Below are 19938 nucleotides of genomic sequence, written 5' to 3' on the forward strand. Positions count from 1 at the left end.
CGCTGGTTTTGTCGATATTTTTCGATACATTTGACAAACCACCACCATTTTTGCCAGCTCGTTTTATGAAAGTCATCTCAGTCGAATAACAGCTAGATTTGCTTTGTGCACAAAAACTTAAAATTTCTGGAAAATTGTTGATTGTTTTCGGTAAATTTAGTGGTAAGTAGAAACCTTAAGTTGTTATGCAAGCAATAAATATAATTTAAACGCCCAGAACGCAGACAAACGTCGAAAAAAGGATGAAGTTGAACATCACTTCCGCCGCCGGCATAATTTGCCTGCTGGACGAACCCATCCAGGAGTTGAAGGTTTTCGCCTTGCAAAAGTTGGACACCATCGTGGACGAGTTTTGGCCGGAAATTTCCGAAGCCGTCGAGAAGATTGAAATTCTACACGAGGACAAGGGCTTCGTGCAGCACGATTTGGCCGCCTTGGTCGCATCCAAGGTCTACTACCATTTGGGATCGTTTGAGGACTCGCTTACCTATGCCTTGGGCGCGGGGGATCTTTTCGATGTGAATGCCCGAAACGAGTACGTGGACACGATCATTGCCAAGTGCATCGACCACTACACGCAGCTAAGGGTCCAGCTGGCGGAGAACCCCAGTAAGGCCAAGCCGATCGATGCCCGTTTGGAGGCGATTGTCAACCGGATGATTCAGCGCTGCCTGGACGATGGACAGTATCGGCAGGCGTTGGGAATTGCGCTGGAGACGAGGAGGATGGACGTGGTCGAGTCGTCGATCATGAAGGCGGATGATATCCCCGGGATGTTGGCTTATGCGTTTCAGGTATGTTATATTAATACATGTCTCAACCTTCCTGTTCATAAAACAAAAAGTTACACCATTCCGGATTATGTTGGCCCAGATATGGCGTTGCAATTTCGCAAGCATTTTACAACCAAATTTTAAAGGATTTTTTATGTTGAAAAGAACCGTCAGTAGTTTATGATTTTTTTTTATAATTTCGACAAAAACTTTGGTCATTTGACGGTTCAAAATTGACCTCGAATGGATCAAGATTTGGCTTTTTTATTGAAGGACATCTATTGCACAATAGTTAACGTGCAGTGTTGGTACATAGGGTAGGTGTACCAGTTATGGCCATAGTGGTTCCCTATTTCGCCATATGTGATAAATTTAATGTCTCCACATTTTGAAAAGTTTGGTGTGTTTTAGCAGTAAGATAAAGGAGATTTCTTGATGTTAAAACATTTGAAAACATTAAAAATGTCAAGGTTATCGAAATATCACATATGGCCAAATAGGGAACCACTATGACCATAACTGGTACACTTTCCCTACACGTTTTTCCTTGCAGTGAGTCCTAGTCCTAGAAAAACCTTTGAAGATTTAGCCGATTATTTCACAGGTTCTTCAGAAATTTATTTTTGCGGTCTTGGAGGAAAAGTTTCAGGAATTATACGGGATCGATGGTCTAATGGCTACCGCTTCTGCTTCATAAGCAGAAGGTCATGGGTACAATACCAGTCTGTTTCCTCGTACTTTGTAGTTCCATCTTTCAGAGGAATAGTAGGAATTGATAAAAAAAAAACCTTATTCTAAGAAATCTCCAGATATTTCTCAATTACTTCAACCACAGAGAGCTCTCTAAAAATTTAGCTATAAATTTATCAAGTATTGCATCCCTAGATTGATTCCACAGTTTTTTTTTTCAAACATTTCTCGAGTAACTTTTTAAGTGAAATATCCATTGGATTCTTAAAATTTCATGTAAGTTTTCACACCAGTAAATTCTGCAGCAATTATTCCAGTAAGTCCTCCGATCATTCCTAGACCAATTTCTTCAGGAATTCCATCAATCCGAGCTGGATATTATTCAGGGATTTGATAGCCGTTTTTTTAGAAACACGGACTCCGTTTCCAAAATAGGGACTATCTCATCATTTTCTCCACAACTTTTTCCAATAACTCTTTCATCGTTGATGTTATTCTAGCTGATCTTCCAAAGATTTCTAGAGGCATTTTCATTGAAAGAAATTCGTTTTAGGAAACTCTACAAAATTCATAAGAAATCTCTGGTGAATAAATTCTTGAAGAAATTTTATATGAACATGATTAGAAGAACAACTAGAAAATCAGCGCAGAAACTACAACATAGTTTCCAAAACTGTGGGTCGTAAGCCATTGGCAGGAAGGTCGCGAGAAAAATTAAAGTAACATATACATGCATGATTGTTTCTGTCCTGTAACTATTGTTTCAGGAGTCAATATAATTTATTTTGTACGTTTTGATTTGCAATCTAGTACACTGTCAGTTACTCGCATCCAGTACTCAAATTTTCTTTTCCATTATGTCTACTAGGAATACGGCGCAGAAAGTTCGAACACATAAGAGAAGTCAATTATTTTGAAATCAAATCCATTATTATTCCCAAAATTAAATAGGTAATGAACAGAAAAAAAAAAAACAAAGAGAAAAAGTTATATTTTCGAGTTTTTATTTTTAACTATAGTTGTTGAACTTTTTTCAATCGTCTTCTAGATCGTCATTTTATCTGTTTTCCACTTAAAATTTTTAAATATACCTAACTAATTTCAACTTCTGTTTTTTTTACTCCCCTCCAATATTTTCTGATTTTTCAGGAAGGGGGGGGGGGGGGGTGGTGACATAAAAGAAAATTAATATTTGTATCAGCCGAAGCTAATCCTGATGAAATGAAGAAGTTATTGTCATGATGCATTTTACAAAACTTCTTTGATCATGAGATTGTTTAACACTCTTAATAGAAACGCCAATAATTCACATTTTACATTTTAACGTTAGAGTATCAAATTTCACATAATTTCAACAAGCAGTAGATACTAGTAGTGAGAAGTATTTCACCGTATGAGCCTTGAGATTTTGTACAAATTTGAATTTTTATTGTGTTTTAGTCGAAACACAAATGCACCGTGGACGGACACTTTTTTAAAATGTAGAACAAAATGGGGCAGTTTGGCCACCTTAAGATTAAGATGCATCAAAGCCAAACCTCGAATTTTCAAGAGCACAAATCTAGAGAACCACACAACCGTTCGTGCTGAAAATGTAATCGATTGGTCACCACCAGCGAGTGACGTCTGGTTGTCTGGCTCTCTAGATTTGTGGTCTTGAAAATTCGAGGTTTGGCTTTGATGCATCTTCACCTTAAAGAAAAGTCGATAAAAGTGATGCAAATTTGATTAACCCTCTGTCTGTGCGGGGGGCAAAATTGACCCCAAATTTCAAATCGTAACTAATTCATGGAATTTCAATCGATTTTCGGTTTTTCTGCTGTTTTGAAAAAAAAAAACATTCAATGCAGTTTTACTTAAAATACAGTGGGATTCTGTTTTTGGCAACAAAGTCGAAATTTTCAAACGGAAAAAACGGAACCGTGCCAAAATCGGAACCCTCATTTTAAATTTTATTTTTCAACTATTGGTTTTGAAAACATCATTAGAATGTTATTACTTCATCCTTGTGGAACCATATGACATCAAGACTTCAGAACGGTTCACTTCGAAGCAGTTTTCCGTAATATTGTACTATGCTACACGGGAAAAAATTCTGTGGTAATAATTACTATTGTAGCTGACTACGCCCATTCTTGAAACTACCATGGAATTTTAGACCAATTTACTATGTTTACGGTACATCCCACCATATAACTGGTACATTCGACAGAAATAATTTACAACAATCTGATTTCGACTACAAACATGGTAAAATCAAGCGCGTTTCTGGTCTGCTGAAAATTGCCGGTGCGAGCGCTTAATTTAACCCCCTAAAATAGTAGTTCTTACCGCACAATTTTTTTGCGTGTATGAATCTATAGCGCCGTGATGTTAATTGTGACAAACGTTCTACATACTTACTTTTTACGCCTCAATGTCTTTAAGGATTTTCAGAAGCTTTATGAACACTATTTGTATAAGTGGACCATGTAAAATCAATAATCGCAAAAGTGACCTTTATATAAGAACTGAGCATTTTCCTAAAACTGTGTAAGAATACGAAAAAAAAAAAATAATACTGTTTTCATACAAAGACGTATTTACAAAACAAATGCGCTGGGTATTGCAAAACGGCATGAGTTTTTTATTTAATGAATATTGAAAATCAGTTTAACATTAAGGCTTTAGCGTAAAATTTTACAATATTCGGTAAGTTTAGAATACCCTCCTTTAATTTATGTTTCTGATGAAGTAAAGCATTTCATAATTAATGATTGACTGCAATCAAAAGGGCAAACATAAACAACTTATCAAAAAAAGTAATCTACAAGAAAACGCTACGGCTCTGAAGCACTTTGTTAGGAATACTGCTGCGATATTTCCGAAAATTCTCAAGTCTTCAATAAAAAAATACAAAAATTCATTATTTTTAGGCTACCACTAGCACTCCTCAAAATTATCTGGAAACCTTTCCAAAATCTACAAGATTTTGCCAGAAATATTCAAAATACCACTACAAATCCACATTATCCAGCTAGGAATTAACAGGATGCCATAGAAAACTTAAGAGCTTATTAGGAATCACAAAATTTCGGACTAAATCCTCAATAACCAGTTATATATTCTCAGGATCCCGCAAGAAACCCTCAGTGTTCGCTAGGAATCTGCAGACATTCTCAAGAATCCGTTATAATTTCTGAGAAGTCCCTTATGAACTAAGAACTCCCTAAGGATTCTCCAGGGTTCAGTTAGGAAATTCATAGTCCCAGCTCGCAAGGAACATTTTAATTAAACTCGTATCCTTGATTAAAAATCTTGTATAAAACACATCTCTTAACAAATCTAACGTTTTAAAGAATCTCCAACAAATAGGGAAAGAAGCTCGCAGAAAGATTAATACACACATTAAAACCACAAACAAAATACTCTCAATCGTTTTTATCGCACGCTTCAATGATATTTTTGAGAATAAAGTTTAGTTTGGATTGTGTTTGCATTCGTTTTGGTGTCGGTATTGAATGGAACATTGGAATTCTTAAAAAAAAAAGACAATTAAAGACAATTCACATCGTCTTCAGCATAGGCTGCACAGACTGAACAATCACTTACATTAGGCAACGGACAATAACACGAAATACCCAGTAGCCCAGTGATGAATTTTTCGTTTGACGAAAAGTTTCCACCGACTGGAGCGGGAATCGAACCCACACTTCGCAGCACAATACGTTTAGGCGACTGACGCCGCTATCCGCACGGCCACGAAGCCCACCAATATACAATATAGTAAAATATATACTTTTTTATGGGTTATATGTTGGCACTTCTGCAATTAACTAGAATAACGCAATTTATTTAATGAAATTCCTCAAAAATTATGAGCACGACATTTTGCTGTATTTGCATCTATTACTGTGGTTTGTTCGTCATACGCAATGTTTCTAACTCCATAATAATAAGAACAGTGAGCTAAACAGGTGAGACAAAATTTAAAGTGTGAGTCATAGACTTTTTGTTGCCCTTATGTTCTTGTGTTTTGTTCAAACAAGCTGTTCCAAATCTGAAAAGAAGTGTTTTTTAGTGGCACCATTTCCGCTCTATTTCGATTCTCGTGTCGGACCGGTCCAGTTTCCGGATTTCTTCCTTTCTGTCTTCTTTGCTTTTCGTTTCTATGTCTTTTTGCATGGTCCACTGTTTGCGTACCCGTTTCTTCCTCGCTGTCCTCCTCCTCCTCATTCAGCTCAGGGAATTCGTCCATCCTGGCTAGCAGCGCGAACCTGTTGTTTTCTTTCGGGAACTTTTCCGTGGCTTCCGTCATCGAAATTCGTTCTTTTTGCATCGCCTCCTTGATTTTCCGTTGTCGCATCCTTTCTGGGCATTCCCTGGCATTCGCGGTGTGTTGTCCCCTGCAGTTAATGCATTTTGGTCTGTCGTCGCAATTTGGGTCTTCATGTTCGCTTCCACATTTTCCGCATTTTTTTCTTTTTTTGCAATCGGTCGTCTTGTGAGTGTACATCCAGCAATTTGTACACTGCTTAATCGGAAAGATGTATATTTCCACCTTGAACGGTACCCCGTAGATGAAAACCGAATCCGGGTGCTCCTTCCCTTTGAAGGTTACCTTGACCTGTTCCGTGATTCTTAGCTCCTCTCCTCTTCCCTTTCGTTTGACTCGTTCGATTAGTGTGACTTCTTGGTTGGATTCCAGATTGTCCTTCATCTCCTTTTCGCTGAAGTTACGTGGAACTCCTTTGATCAGGCCAATTATTTCGTTCCTTACGATGGGGTTGTATTTTTTCAGTCCTGTTCCGTGGAGCCTTTTGTCGTTGACTTTGTTCGCCTCTCCCGTCGAATCGAATGATATTCGGAAGCGGAATCTTCCTACGCTCCGGATATCTTTGTATCCGGATATTCCACTGTTCGACAATATTTTGGCGATCTCCGCTGGGTGCTTGAATATCGTTTGTTCAACGTTTGCCGGTTCCACGAAAATTGTCGTCATTTCCGGCGATTCCTGGGGTGGTGGTGTGGTCGATTTGTTGCTGGTTCTCCTTGCCATCTGGTTGACATCTCCTTGGCTCAGTGGTGTTGCTTTTTCCTTGGCTCCTGTTGCTCCGGCTTGCACCTTGCTGTACCTGTTTCTCGTCACTATTTGGGTTTTCGCTCGATCCATCTTCCCTAACTTCTAACTGTTGTTTTTCTTCACTTATTTCTAGGTTATGTCACTATTTTTTTCTTCTCTTAATTTATGGTTTATTCTTCTGTTTCTTTTCTTTTAAACTATCACTATTATTAGCACTTATGTATTAATCTTTGCTCTTCTGTTTTCACTGTAATACACCAAATATTTGGGTGTTTTTCTGGTCCAATTTAGTATTTTTCTTGGTCACTGCGGATAGTTTCACTTGTCTCGCGTGTAAACGTCTTACGGAACTGATACGATTATATTTACAAAAAAATACAAATTTTTATGGTATTCAAAAATGTTGCCAAAAACGGATGGAAATATCTCAGAAACAGTTTTACATAAAACTACACTTTCTTCGGTTAAGATTTGCAATAGGCATATGACTACTGTGTTGCACATTGGTTAGTTGGGAATTCCACCGCATGATGGAGCTATCACAGAAAACATTATTTTATGAGCCCACCCCCCCCCCCCCCCAATTTTACAATCTATCTATATTTATAAGCCATTGTACAGCCAATATTGAAAAGCGTCCTGGAAATACTAGCATTTTTCAGGTATTTTCTTGTCAGTATTAATGGCATTGGAAGCCCACACAATAGAAATCTCAGCCAGCACGTCGTAGGCGAGTGTGATGTGGCATTTCAATACCTAAAAAATAATGCGCTCTCGGGCTAGGTATTGGATATAAATAGAAAGCGTTGTGTTTGGATGGACATCTAATTCTTCCAGGTTAACTTCTACGTCCATGAGTCGTCTCGTGGGGAGGGAGTCGTGAGTTCGATTCTCACCGAGAAGACGTGTAACTTTTTCGCAAAACTTCACATCAATTTGTCCATTTAATCCAAATGCAAAGTATATGTAATGTTTAGTTTATCGGTAGTTGTCAAACTCAGAAGCTATCAACCCTGAATGCCAAATCCGGGTCAATATAACCCGGAATGCCTCAAGTCTAACTTTCTTGGGGCGCCATTTAATTTTTTGTCTGAAAGTCTCGCTTGGTGATTCCGTTAAAAAGTTACAAATTATAAAAAGTCTGTTTCGGGTCATATTGACCAGAGTGCAACTAGAAGGTTGATCCGATCTTAGCTTAAATTTCTAAAAGTTGTTTCACCTTTTTATTTCAGGTCACGATGAGCCTCATCCAGAACCGTGCCTTCCGCAACACCGTTCTGCGCTGCCTGGTCGGATTGTACCGCAATCTGGGCGTTCCGGATTACGTCAACATGTGCCAGTGCTTGATCTTCCTGGAGGATCCGCTGGCGGTGGCTGAACTGCTGGACAACCTGACCAAGGGAGGAGAGCACTCCGTGCTAATGGCGTACCAGATTGCGTTCGATTTGTACGAATCGGCAACTCAGCAGTTCTTGGGACAGGTTCTGCAGGCTCTGAAAGCCACTGCACCGATTCCATCGGCACTGATTTCGAACTTGAAGCCACAGGGAACCAATGCTCCGGCGGCGCCGGAAGTCAAGCAGGAACCGAAGGAATCTGAAGACGGAGACACCAAGGTGGAGCGTACCGTGGAGAGTTTAAACGAGAGCGAAAAAACTCACCAGTCGAACATCGAAAAGTTGGCTGGCATTCTGTCTGGGGAAGTGACGATCGATTTGCAGTTGCAGTTCTTGATCAGGAGCAATCATGCGGATTTGCAAATATTGCGTGCGACTAAGGAAGCAGTTCGGGTGTCAATTTGTCACACTGCTACGGTCATTGCCAATGCGTTCATGCATAGTGGCACAACCAGTGATCAGTTCTTGCGGGACAATTTGGAGTGGCTTGCAAGGGCCACGAATTGGGCGAAGTTGACGGCAACGGCTTCGCTGGGGGTCATTCACCGTGGTCATGAAACTGAGTCATTGGCGCTGATGCAAAGCTACTTGCCGAAGGAGAGTGGACCAAGCTCGGGATACTCCGAGGGAGGTGGCCTGTATGCTCTGGGGTTGATCCATGCCAATCATGGGGCGAACATCATCGACTATCTGCTGCAACAGCTGAAGGATGCTCAGAACGAGAACGTTCGCCACGGAGGTTGCCTGGGGCTGGGGCTGGCCGCCATGGGAACTCACCGTCAGGATGTGTACGAGCAGTTGAAGTTCAACCTGTATCAAGACGATGCCGTCACGGGTGAAGCTGCTGGCATTGCTATGGGAATGGTGATGCTCGGCTCCAAGCATGCGCCGGCCATCGAAGATATGGTGGCCTATGCTCAGGAAACTCAACACGAGAAGATCCTTCGCGGTTTGGCGGTTGGAATTTCTTTGACCATGTACGCTCGCTTGGAGGAAGCTGATTCTTTGGTTACTAGTTTGTCCAACGATAAGGACCCGGTTCTCCGCCGTAGCGGCATGTATACCGTTGCCATGGCCTATTGCGGAACCGGAAACAATCAAGCTATTCGCAAACTGTTGCATGTGGCCGTTAGCGATGTGAACGACGATGTGCGTCGAGCTGCCGTCACGGCTATTGGATTCATTCTCTTCCGCACCCCGGAACAATGTCCATCGGTTGTTTCGCTGTTGGCCGAATCTTACAACCCGCATGTCCGATATGGTGCTGCCATGGCCCTTGGTATTGCCTGCGCTGGCACGGGACTTCGCGAAGCCATTGCCCTTCTGGAACCGATGGCCAAGTTCGATCCGGTCAACTTTGTCCGCCAGGGAGCTCTCATCGCTTCGGCTATGATCCTCATCCAACAAACGGATCAAACTTGCCCGAAGGTCACCTTCTTCCGTCAGCTGTACACCCAGGTCATCACCAACAAACACGAAGATGTCATGGCCAAGTACGGAGCTATCTTGGCCCAGGGTATCATCGATGCTGGTGGTCGCAATGTGACCGTTAGCTTGCAGTCCCGTACCGGACACACCAACCTACAAGCCGTCGTTGGAATGCTCGTCTTCACCCAGTATTGGTACTGGTTCCCCTTGGCTCACTGTCTCTCCCTAGCATTTACCCCAACCTGCTTGATTGCCCTGAATTCCGACCTCAAGATGCCCAAGATCGATTTGAAGTCAGCCGCCCGTCCCTCACTCTACGCTTACCCAGCTCCCCTAGAAGAAAAGAAACGCGAGGAACGTGACAAGGTCGCCACTGCAGTCCTGTCCTTGGCTGCGCGTGCCAAGCGTCGCACCGGAGACAAGAAAAAGGACAGCAACAAGGATGCCGAAACCAAGATGGAAGTCGACGAGGCGGCCCCCGCCAAGGATGATCTATCGGCCACGGTTAAAGCCAAGGAAGAGGCCAAGACCACCCCTGTCAAGGAAGACAAAAAGGAAAAGAAGGAAAAGCCCAAGGACAAGGAGGGTTCAACATCAACTACACCCGCAGCTACCGGTGAGGAAGCTACAGCGGCCGCTGCTAAAACCCCGAAAGAACCGGAGCCCAGTTTCGAAATCCTGCACAACCCGGCCCGTGTCATGCGCCAGCAGCTGAAGGTGGTCAGCATTGCGGAGGGAACGGCCTACACTCCGCTGAAGGACGTCACTATCGGCGGTATCATCATGATGCAGCACAACGCGTCCGGGGAGCAGGTTTTGGTCGAACGTGTCACCGCCTGCGGGCCGAAGAATGACGACCTGAAGGAACCGGAAGCTCCCGAGCCGTTTGAGTATATTGAAGATTGAGTGGAATGAGTTCCTGCTTTTCGCGTTGAAATATATCTATCTATATTGTGCTGCGTTTGATGTTCTAACTGTACTAGTTTCATAACGAATAAAGCTTCGATGCCCATAGATTTGCTTTGTTTTTATTAAAGTCCGATCAATCCGACACTTCCTTGGTCATCACTACTAGCACTAGTAGTACTAAGTAGATTTCAGAAGGGCCCATCCCAGACCCTACCGGGATCGGTGTAAAGGTTGTGCATCTTGAGGTCCTAAAATGCATGGATTGTGGGTTTCGTGGCCGTGTGGTAAGTGTGCCGCATCGAGTCAAGGTGTGTGGGTTCGATTTCCGCTTCAGTCTGGAAAAATTTTCGAGCGAAATGTCTTCCGACTGTGCCACTGGGCGTTGCATGCTGGGGGACGCCATTTGGCATAAAGCCGTTTGGCATAAAATAATTTGGCATAACGGTCGTTTGGCATTATAGTCATTTGGCATAATGGACGTTTGGCATAATCATTGAAAACTGAGTTGATATGTTTTTGGCATTACGTTGTTTGTTCAACGCTCCGTCATAGTAATCATCGTCATCATCGAAACTTCAAAAGCAGTTTTTCTGTTCAAAACTAAAAATTATTCGATGAAAATGTGTTCACTGTGTTTGGGTTGAAGCATAGAATACACTGAACCTATTTTCCTGTAAATATCCTTGATTTTGAACGAAAAAACTGCTTTTGAAAATTCCGAAATCAATGACGGATCCTGTCCCCTTAAACTAGTGGTTTGCATGGTGACTACTAACATTTTTATTGACAATTTTGCATTCTTTCCTACGTTGGAATTATAACTACTAACATTTTCATCGACGATTTTCCCCTTTTTTGATCACCAGATCTTCTTGTAAGTAGCACTATTTAATTTTTTAATTTCTTTTCTTTTATGCCAAACGTCCGCTTCCTTCAAAGGGCAAATTGTCCACTGGAAGCATTAACGTGTAGGCGTCTTTAAAAAAAATACGGACTCGCTAAAATAAGTATTGCAACACTCAGTTGAATATTGAATCATCCCCCCAAAAAGCTTAGCATCACCAAGTAGGTAAATCTACTTTGCTATATCTCGAGATCCTTATGATATGCGAAGAATCGACTTTCTGCAATGTGGTAGCGGATCAAGGACATCGGGAAAGCAAACAACTGGTTCGCAATTTAGCCGCTAGGTGGCACTAATGGTAATGTACAATTCAGCATTTTAAGCATGTGGTATCTTGTGATCTACATGAGATAGAAAGTTCGAGTTTTCGGCAAAGTTGTTCAGAAGGTCAAAGACATCCGAAAAGCAAACAGTTAAGTTCGAAATTTTACTGATAAGTGGTGCTAGTAAGCATGTAAAATTGAGCGTGCTAAACTTGCTTTTTCTTGTGATCCACAAGCATAACATAGCACAGACTGACGGTACATGTCAATACTCAATGGTTGCAATGGTAAGAATTGCATTTCGATCCAAATTAATAAGGGATGGGAGTATCCGCTTACTCTCGAAGTACTAAGTGCCGGCCAAGTCCTCACAGTCAGTTGGGATGGGGAAGGAATGTTAGGGTGTAATGATTGTTGCTTCTAGAGACCGAGAATACCTCTGCATCTCCACAAGATTGTATAACATTTTGCGGTACTCCAGTTCGCGGTAAACCACAAGAAGCGTTGCCCGCGAACGGTCGTGTTTTGTTTTGCTTCACGTTATTTTTCGTGATATCGTTTCCACGATGTCGCCGATGAATTGACTGGTGCGACGCCATCCGCATTTGAATGTGGAAGTGAATATTGAAAAAATGCCTTCAGTGTGATATTCTTTGGCCGATTCAAATTGGTCTTGTTTAGATTTGTGCACCCACGTGATTTTTTTTTCGAGACTGCGCTTGTTTTTCGGCCGACGCTACTACGCCACTTGGACGGATGGTTATGAGAATTGAAAAATAAAATTATGTTTTTGTGAACATGTTAAGTGGGTACGTTGTGTAAAAGGTTTTTAAGTAAGAATTATAAATGGTAGTGTTAAAACATGCACACTAAGTGGTCTAGCAATGACAAATTGTATGCGTCACAAGGAATTGGATGCCACCCAGATGAGAAGAAGAAGAATAAGGTTCGATTGCTGACTGGATTTAATGACAACGCCGCCTTGGATCGATTTTGGTGAGATTGTTCTGATTACATATTTATTGGTACCTAAACATTAAATACGCGCCAGTTTCAAAGCTAACATTTTTGAAACAGGAAGTGTGTATGTATTATCATTATCCATTTGATAACGGTAATACCATGCCCACACAGTTACGGATCACCCACAGTGACGGATCACTTTAGCGTTCAACATCGGATAACTCGCTCAAAACATAAACGTTGACGTAAAACATATTTTTCCCATGTTATACTATTTGTCTTCTACCATTTGTAATGTTAAGCACAACATTCAACCAATAAATAACGGTGTTTTTGACAAATGTTTAGTTGGTACCACACAGCTATCATTATATGGTCGTTTCCTGTAAGAAGAACCGTCAGCATTCATAAGCTCCCACAGGCGGTAAAATTCAAATGTTATAGCATGTTTTATGCTCGTTCGCTTCGATTTAGTATAAATTCATCTTTGGAAAACATTTTACTTGAATTTTTATTCAAAATACCGAATATAAGCACTTCTAACTAGTGATCCATAATATGTACCAGGAAATGATTGTTTACCACGGTTATGGATCACTTCCAAAGAATGTAGATTTCTGCTATTTTATGCATTGGATTCGACATTTTCAGACAATAGCACTAAGGATGAAACTAATAAAACATCAAGGTTTGTAAATTTCATATTTTAGCAGACAAAAATAGGTGGAAAACTTGGTGTGGAGCGGAAACAGTTCATCTCTCAGTTACTACAATGCAGTATCACAATAAAAAGGGCATTTTACTCTTGTGTCCAACTCTAACACTGCTATTTTTTGCAGTAATATATGACACATTGTTAACTTTCACCATACCATGCAATACAGATGCATTGAGTTGAAAATCTCTTGATTTTGCGCACTGATCCGTAATATGTCACAATTTGATCCGTAATATGAAAATTGATCCATAATATGGTTTTCAGGAACCGACACAATTTTGAATTTTTATGCAATCCTATGTAAATATTATACTCAAAACAGTTTACTTACTAAAGTTCCAATTTGAAACGATTCGATTCGTGCTTTTAAATTACAATTTTACGTTTTTCATGTCGTTTTATTGATTTTTATAGGTTGGTCTCCACACTATTTGATCCATAACTGTGGGGTCATGGTATATACATGCGGGGCTTGTTGTTAGTGAAAGTGACTTCTGAATGGACGTGTCTCTCCAGCCATTCTGAAATGGGTCACCGGATCTGCAACAGAGCTATCACCTTCTAACTCCCGGACTGAAGTTTTTTGCAAATATATACTACATTTTTGCTAGAAACTTTTTTCCATAATACCACTGCCGGACAGTGGGTGTTAGATGGATCACACACACGCACACACACACACACACACACACTCCAGTTCACGGTGTACCATTTCGCGGTATGGCGTTTCGCGGTTAGTACCGTTTGGCGGTATGTCATTTCGCGGTCAGTGCCATTTCGCGGTGTACCATTTCGCGGTTTGTACAGGGATGTATAGTTCCCATTACCAGTGAACAACTTAAGTTCACAATTGTGTTCAAAAGAAGGGAAAATCACTGCTGAAAATGTTAACAGTGATATTGCCAACAAATAATCGTGTCACTCGTAAGAAAATCCTTTGATCATAAGAAGGCATAATCATCAATTAAATGTTAGTAGTTACAATTTAACAGTGAAATAAGCAGAAACATGCATATGTGCGGTTCCGGGTCAATTGGCCGAATGACGTTTGACCGAAAAGGTCAATTGCCCAAACACCGTTCGATCAAAAAAAAAAAAAAAGGGTGAGCTAAAGTATGCGTGTCACCGATAAGATCCAAATATACATTGCATTGGACAAATTATGCTTAATCCCTTTACAGGCAGCTTCATATTTTACCGCAAAATAAATATTCAAATCGTTATAAATTTTTTGTCTTTTGATATTTTTGCACTATTTTTTTCACAAGTTGTCAAAAAACTCTTCTTGTTTTAGAATGTGCGTCGATATTGATCATTGGTCATCTGGTTCCAGAGCTATTCCAAAATTCCTTGGGGGACCGACGCGTAACCACAACCCCGCGGTGATTTCTCAGGCTACAGAATTTTATCGTATTCGGATATTTACTCTTTGGAACAATACATTAATGCGAGTATAATGTGAAAAAATGAAGCAATTCGGTGCAGAGTAATGAGCATTTAGGTTTCTGGTGGCACGATAAATGGCTGGGCATGGCGTACCATTGATACCTCGCGTACCTACAGGTATAAAATAGACCCCTTTGTGTAGTCCTTAGCCTCTTGCCAGGCAACTCCTATCCCTACCTCCTCGTGGTAATGGCCGGGGTACGAGTAACCTTGGGGAAGATCGGGTAACCAACCCCGGGTGAGAACTTTGGTCGTATGCTGACAGGGAAGGGGGGGTTTGCTTTTGTTCTTGCTTCTGCAAACCTTGAGCGTCTGTACTCCATGTTAGGAGCGGCTCACAACAGCGTCTGTTCCCCATGTCAGGAGCGGCTGATCATCGTCCGAGTGCCAGAGAAGGACTCTAAGCTAAACTGCGCACTATGGCCCTCCGAACATTTAAAGGGTATGGTCCTCTGAAAATCTAGGGGGTTGGTGTCAGGCCCTGCTAGCCAGCCGTAAAAATACTCAAGCCAAGGAACGTCAACGAGAGAATACGGACCGGAACAATTGGCAAAGACCACAGCGACGAAAATGGACTAGTGATTGGAAACTCGGTACGTGGAACTGCAAATCTCTCAACTTCATCGGAAGCACTCGCATACTCTCCGATGTACTGAAGATCCGCGGTTTCGACATCGTAGCGCTGCAGGAGGTGTTCTGGACAGGTTTGATGGTGCGAACGTTTAGAGGTAATCATACCATCTACCAGAGCTGCGGCAACACACGTGAGCTAGGAACAGCTTTTATAGTGATGGGTGATATGATATGCAAAGGCACATGATCGGGTGGTGGCCGATCAACGGAAGAATGTGCAAGTTGAGGCTCAAAGGCCGGTTCTTCAACTTCAGCATCATAAACGTGCATAGCCCTCACTCCGGAAGCACTGATGAACACAAGGACGCATTTTACGCGCAGCTCGAATGTGAGTACGACCGCTGCCCAAGCCACGACGCCAAGATCATCATAGGAGATTTGAACGCTCAGGTTGGCCAGGAGGAGGAGTTCAGACCGACGATTGGAAAGTTCAGTACCCACCGGCTGACAAACGAGAACGGCCTACGACTGATAGATCTTGCCACCTTCAAGAACATGGCCAATCGCAGCACCTACTTCCAGCACAGCCTCCCGTATCGATACACCTGGAGATCACCACTGCAGGCGGAATCACAAATCGACCAAAAGATGGACGGCACTTCTCCGATATTACCGACGTCAGAACATATAGTGGCGCTAACATTGACTCTAATCACTATTTAGTGATGGTGAAACTGCGCCAAAAACTATCCGTCATCAACAATGTACGGTATCGACGCCCGCCTCGGTAAAACCTAGCGCGACTGGCCCAACCGAACGTCGCTGCCGCATACGCGCAGCATCTCGAGGTATCGTTGCCGGAAGAGGGTGAGCTTAACGAAGCCCCTCTTGAGGACTGCTGGAGCAACATAAAAGCTGCCATCAACAACGCAGCCGAGAGCATCGTCGGGTACGTGGAAAGGAGGACATGCAACGATTGGTTCGACGAAGAATGCAGGCAGGTTTTGGAGGAGAAGGATGTAGCGCGGGCTGCAATGCTGCAGCAAGGAACGCGACAAAACGTGGAGCGATATAAAAGAAAACAAAAGCAGCAAAGCGCTGCCTGGAAGAAGCGGAATGTGAAGAAATGGAACAGCTGCATCGTTCACAAGAAACGCGAAAGTTCTACGAGAAGCTAAACGCATCCCGAAAAGGCTTCGTGCCGCGAGCCGAAATATGTAGGGATAAGGACGGAAGCATCTTGACGGACGGACGTGAGGTGATTGAAAGGTGGAAACAGCACTACGATGAACACCTGAATGGCACGGAGAACACAGGCGCCGAGGGCCACGACAGCGCAGGAAGTGACTACGAACTCGAATTGGCACTCTTGTAAAGATTATCAAATCATGCCCGTTTTCGACTCTTGATTTCCTTTTTAGAGCTAACTTTGCCTCTCTGAATGCTGCACCCTCTTTGTACTTCTGCGCGTGCGCGTTGCGTTTTTTGTCTAGCCCGAATGCATATTGCTCGAAGATTCGCAATTGATTCGAACCACCAGTACACCGGCGGCCTGTTCTCTCTATGAGGGGCTTTTCTCGGCATGGAAGCTTCACACGCTCGTGATATCACAGCAACTAACTCTTCACCGTTTAGGTCCAGAGTGTCCTTTTCGCGCTTCAGGGCTTCGGTGAATACTTCGCCGCCGAAACGCGTTGTTTTCCAACCTCGGGCTTGGGTCGAGTTACATCACACTGCCCTCCGCCCGCCTTGTATTATACATAGCGAATCGATTGACGAACGCCATGAGTAGAACCGTCACCAACGCGTCAGTTCATGGTACTTGTGGTAGCCGCGTGTGGCATGCTCGAGTGACCACGCAAGACTGAACATTGTGTTGTTGCGCAGCAATGTGTTCGCTGGCTGTCGCACCACCATCCAAGTGCATACATGAGAATGTACGGTTAAGACACTCGTCACGTTAAGACACGGAAGGTACTCACTGTACCCACATTTTCCAACCAACCAAAGAGGCCAACAATAGCTGGCCTCTTTGGTTGGTACAGCGGCTACCCCACTCCACTGCCCATGCATTAAAGTCACCAGCTATCACTACTGGCTGTCGATTAGGTAGTTCGGTTATCATCCTGTCGACCACGTAGGAAAATTCCTCAATCGACCACCTTGGGGGCGCGTAACAACTTGGGTACCGCATTTTCTGCACATCTTAATTTTGTTGGGACCATTTATGGACCACTTATGGCCCTCCCCGAAACACTTGAAGCAAACTTCAGGAGGCTGATGTACGCTCAGCCGGCAAACCGATCAGGCCACTGCGGTATCGCCGGAAACGATGCGCTTACTCCGGTAGGGATAGCACCCCCCTGACTAACAAGGTACAGTGTGCGGACATCAAGTTATGGCTGAAGAAAAATACGGAAGAAGCTTGGAGCAAACAATGGCACATAGAGCGATCTCTTTTCACCACGAAAATTATAGGTTGCACCGAACACTGGGAAGACCGTGACTATAGAAAAGAACACATTGTTCTTTCCCGCTTTCGAACAGGACACACTAGGGTCTCCCTCGATATGGGCTAGGGACGCAATTTTCGAAAACTCTGCGAAACATTCCAAGAACATAACTTCGTCGAACTTTTCCTACATAGAGGAAAGTGGGGCAGTTTGGCCACCTTAAGGAAAAGTCGATAAAAGTGCTAAAAATATGATGAATTTTTCGAATGTTTGCAAGATTTCCAACAATTTTGAGATGAATAAACTAGATCCGCATGATTTACTTTATCTTATAAAGTTCACGGATGCACATCCGATAAATTTACGGATTGGGAAGCGTCCAATCAACCTTGCAGCACGACCGAGCCAGTGAAGCCGCCTTAATTAGTTTCCTCAAGGACGCTCAACTATACAACAATATCTGATCATCGGAGGCGAAGTAGGCAGGGCATCCTTAATCGCAAACTCAGGTTGTTGGACCCTCTCCACCGAATACCGAATACCTCTCCAATCTGCCTAAGGACAGGGATTGGCAGCCTCCGACCCCTAGAGTGATACGGCCCCGGGAGCAACCTTGCTCAGCCCCCTGCGTACCGCTACTTCTTTCAACGAAGTTTGTTGGTACCTATACGCGGCACCTTTAACCCGAACAAACCAGTTTCCAAGGTGCTAGGGGAACGACCTCTAGGCTCTTCGACAGAACCAGTTAGTAGGACGAAGGAGATGATTTTACCGTACTGGATTGACTCGATGTTCAACGCTGGGTCGACGCGAATCATCTTGTTGAAAGTGAACTCTGTACGTTGCACTCTGTAACTAAGCGATAGGCGAGACCACGTGGTTGGGCTCAAGCGTAGGTCTTTCTGTCCTGACCTTTTAATTTTTTTGCGGGGAGTCCGTCTGGCTCTCTCTGACGAGTGAAGAACTAGCCGGATGTGTTAAAATTTACATGAATAAAGACAAAACAACGATCAGCCTACCTTGAGTATACCAGAGATGCATTTTGAACGCTCATGTTCTGTGAGCGTTCACAAATGTTCCTTTGATTGCTCTCGTGTTCATGTTCAGTTTTTGAACAAACACAAGGATCATTAGACTGATCGTGAGCTCGTGATTAGGCTATGGCTGCGCCCCAACATGGGAATTAAATTCGCTAATAGTACTAACCGAAATCTGGTATGAATGATCAAGAATCACGATCTTACATCAACCTCGTCGCCAAGTACTTCTTGTGCCAGTTGCTTATAGACGGCACCCTTTTCCTTGGCTTCCTTCTTTAAGACTAGGATCATTTCACCAATCCTAGTTCGCCCTATGCTCCGCACGTCTGCGCCCGACGGCGATAACTTATCGGTGCTTCGCATCGCCTTCAGAACCTCGGCGTATTTCACTTCCTCCGTTTTAATAAAGAGGGCCACGCCTAAATTCCTATGTTTCGCTGTTTTCGGTTTAACATTCTCCTTGGGTCCGTTTTCCGTTTCCTATGTTTTTTTCTTATTTACAACTCGTAGCCACGGGTTGCTGTTACCTTGCGCCCGCGGTTCCTGTGGATGCAGTGCCTGGTTCGGGTTATCTCAAGGCTCTTTTTTCTTGGCTTTCTTGGCCTTAAGCTTGGTGTTTAAGTCGGCTAGGAGAAGCAGTTTGCCTAGGCTAATTCTGCTACATGTGTTAAGTGCTAAATGCACTGGTTCTTCCCCGAAGAAATACCGTAAGGTGGTTCCAGGGAGATAAGGGTTTGAGGCCAAGTGTCATGTCGGTGCACTCTGTACACCACTTGAGTATTTCAACAAAAAAAGGGGCTTTTCGGTACGCTTTAGACAGAACACGGTTCGGGGCGCATAGGGTGAGATGGTATTTTTTTCAACCTTACTCGAATATATTTGGCCAGATTTGTTTTGTTACTAATTAATGAATGAATTAATGAAAACCATCGTAAACTTGAGTAACGATTTGTCTCAATACTTGTTCGTTTATTCAAATATATCTAATAATGAAAGGGTTAATGTTTTAGAGCTACTCAATGGTTGAATGAAAATATCAATTTACAGCAAGGAAATATTACGTTCGGTTGGTGTTAGTAAATTAGCAATATCGATGGATGAGTGATTTTTTCGGTTAGGATAGCGACAGGTTCAAAAAGTGTAAATTGATTTGTGCAGCGCATTGCTCGCGCTTGCAGATCTTTTACCTGTTTTGTTCCAACAACTTCACACTGCTACTGAGTTATTAGGCAAAATGCGTTACAAAAGGTTTTGAATGGTCGTCTGCCTCGGTCCGTCCAATGGAAGATATTATAACTGTGTAATACTTTCGTTGATAG

General features: G+C 42.8%; 1 protein-coding gene across 1 annotated transcript; it reads left to right on the forward strand.

Annotated features, from left to right (window-relative positions):
- The first annotated feature begins 38 nt into the window (after positions 1-38).
- LOC5576478 (26S proteasome non-ATPase regulatory subunit 1) lies at positions 39-10366 on the forward strand. The gene is made up of 3 exons (XM_001662622.2): positions 39-162; positions 218-794; positions 7758-10366. Exons 2-3 carry the CDS (start codon positions 243-245, stop codon positions 10254-10256), a joined length of 3051 nt encoding a protein of 1016 aa, XP_001662672.2. The 5' UTR covers positions 39-162; positions 218-242; the 3' UTR covers positions 10257-10366.
- Positions 10367-19938: the final 9572 nt, after the last annotated feature.

This window comes from Aedes aegypti, chromosome 1 (genome assembly GCF_002204515.2).
Source record: "Aedes aegypti strain LVP_AGWG chromosome 1, AaegL5.0 Primary Assembly, whole genome shotgun sequence".
NCBI lineage: Eukaryota > Metazoa > Arthropoda > Insecta > Diptera > Culicidae > Aedes > Aedes aegypti.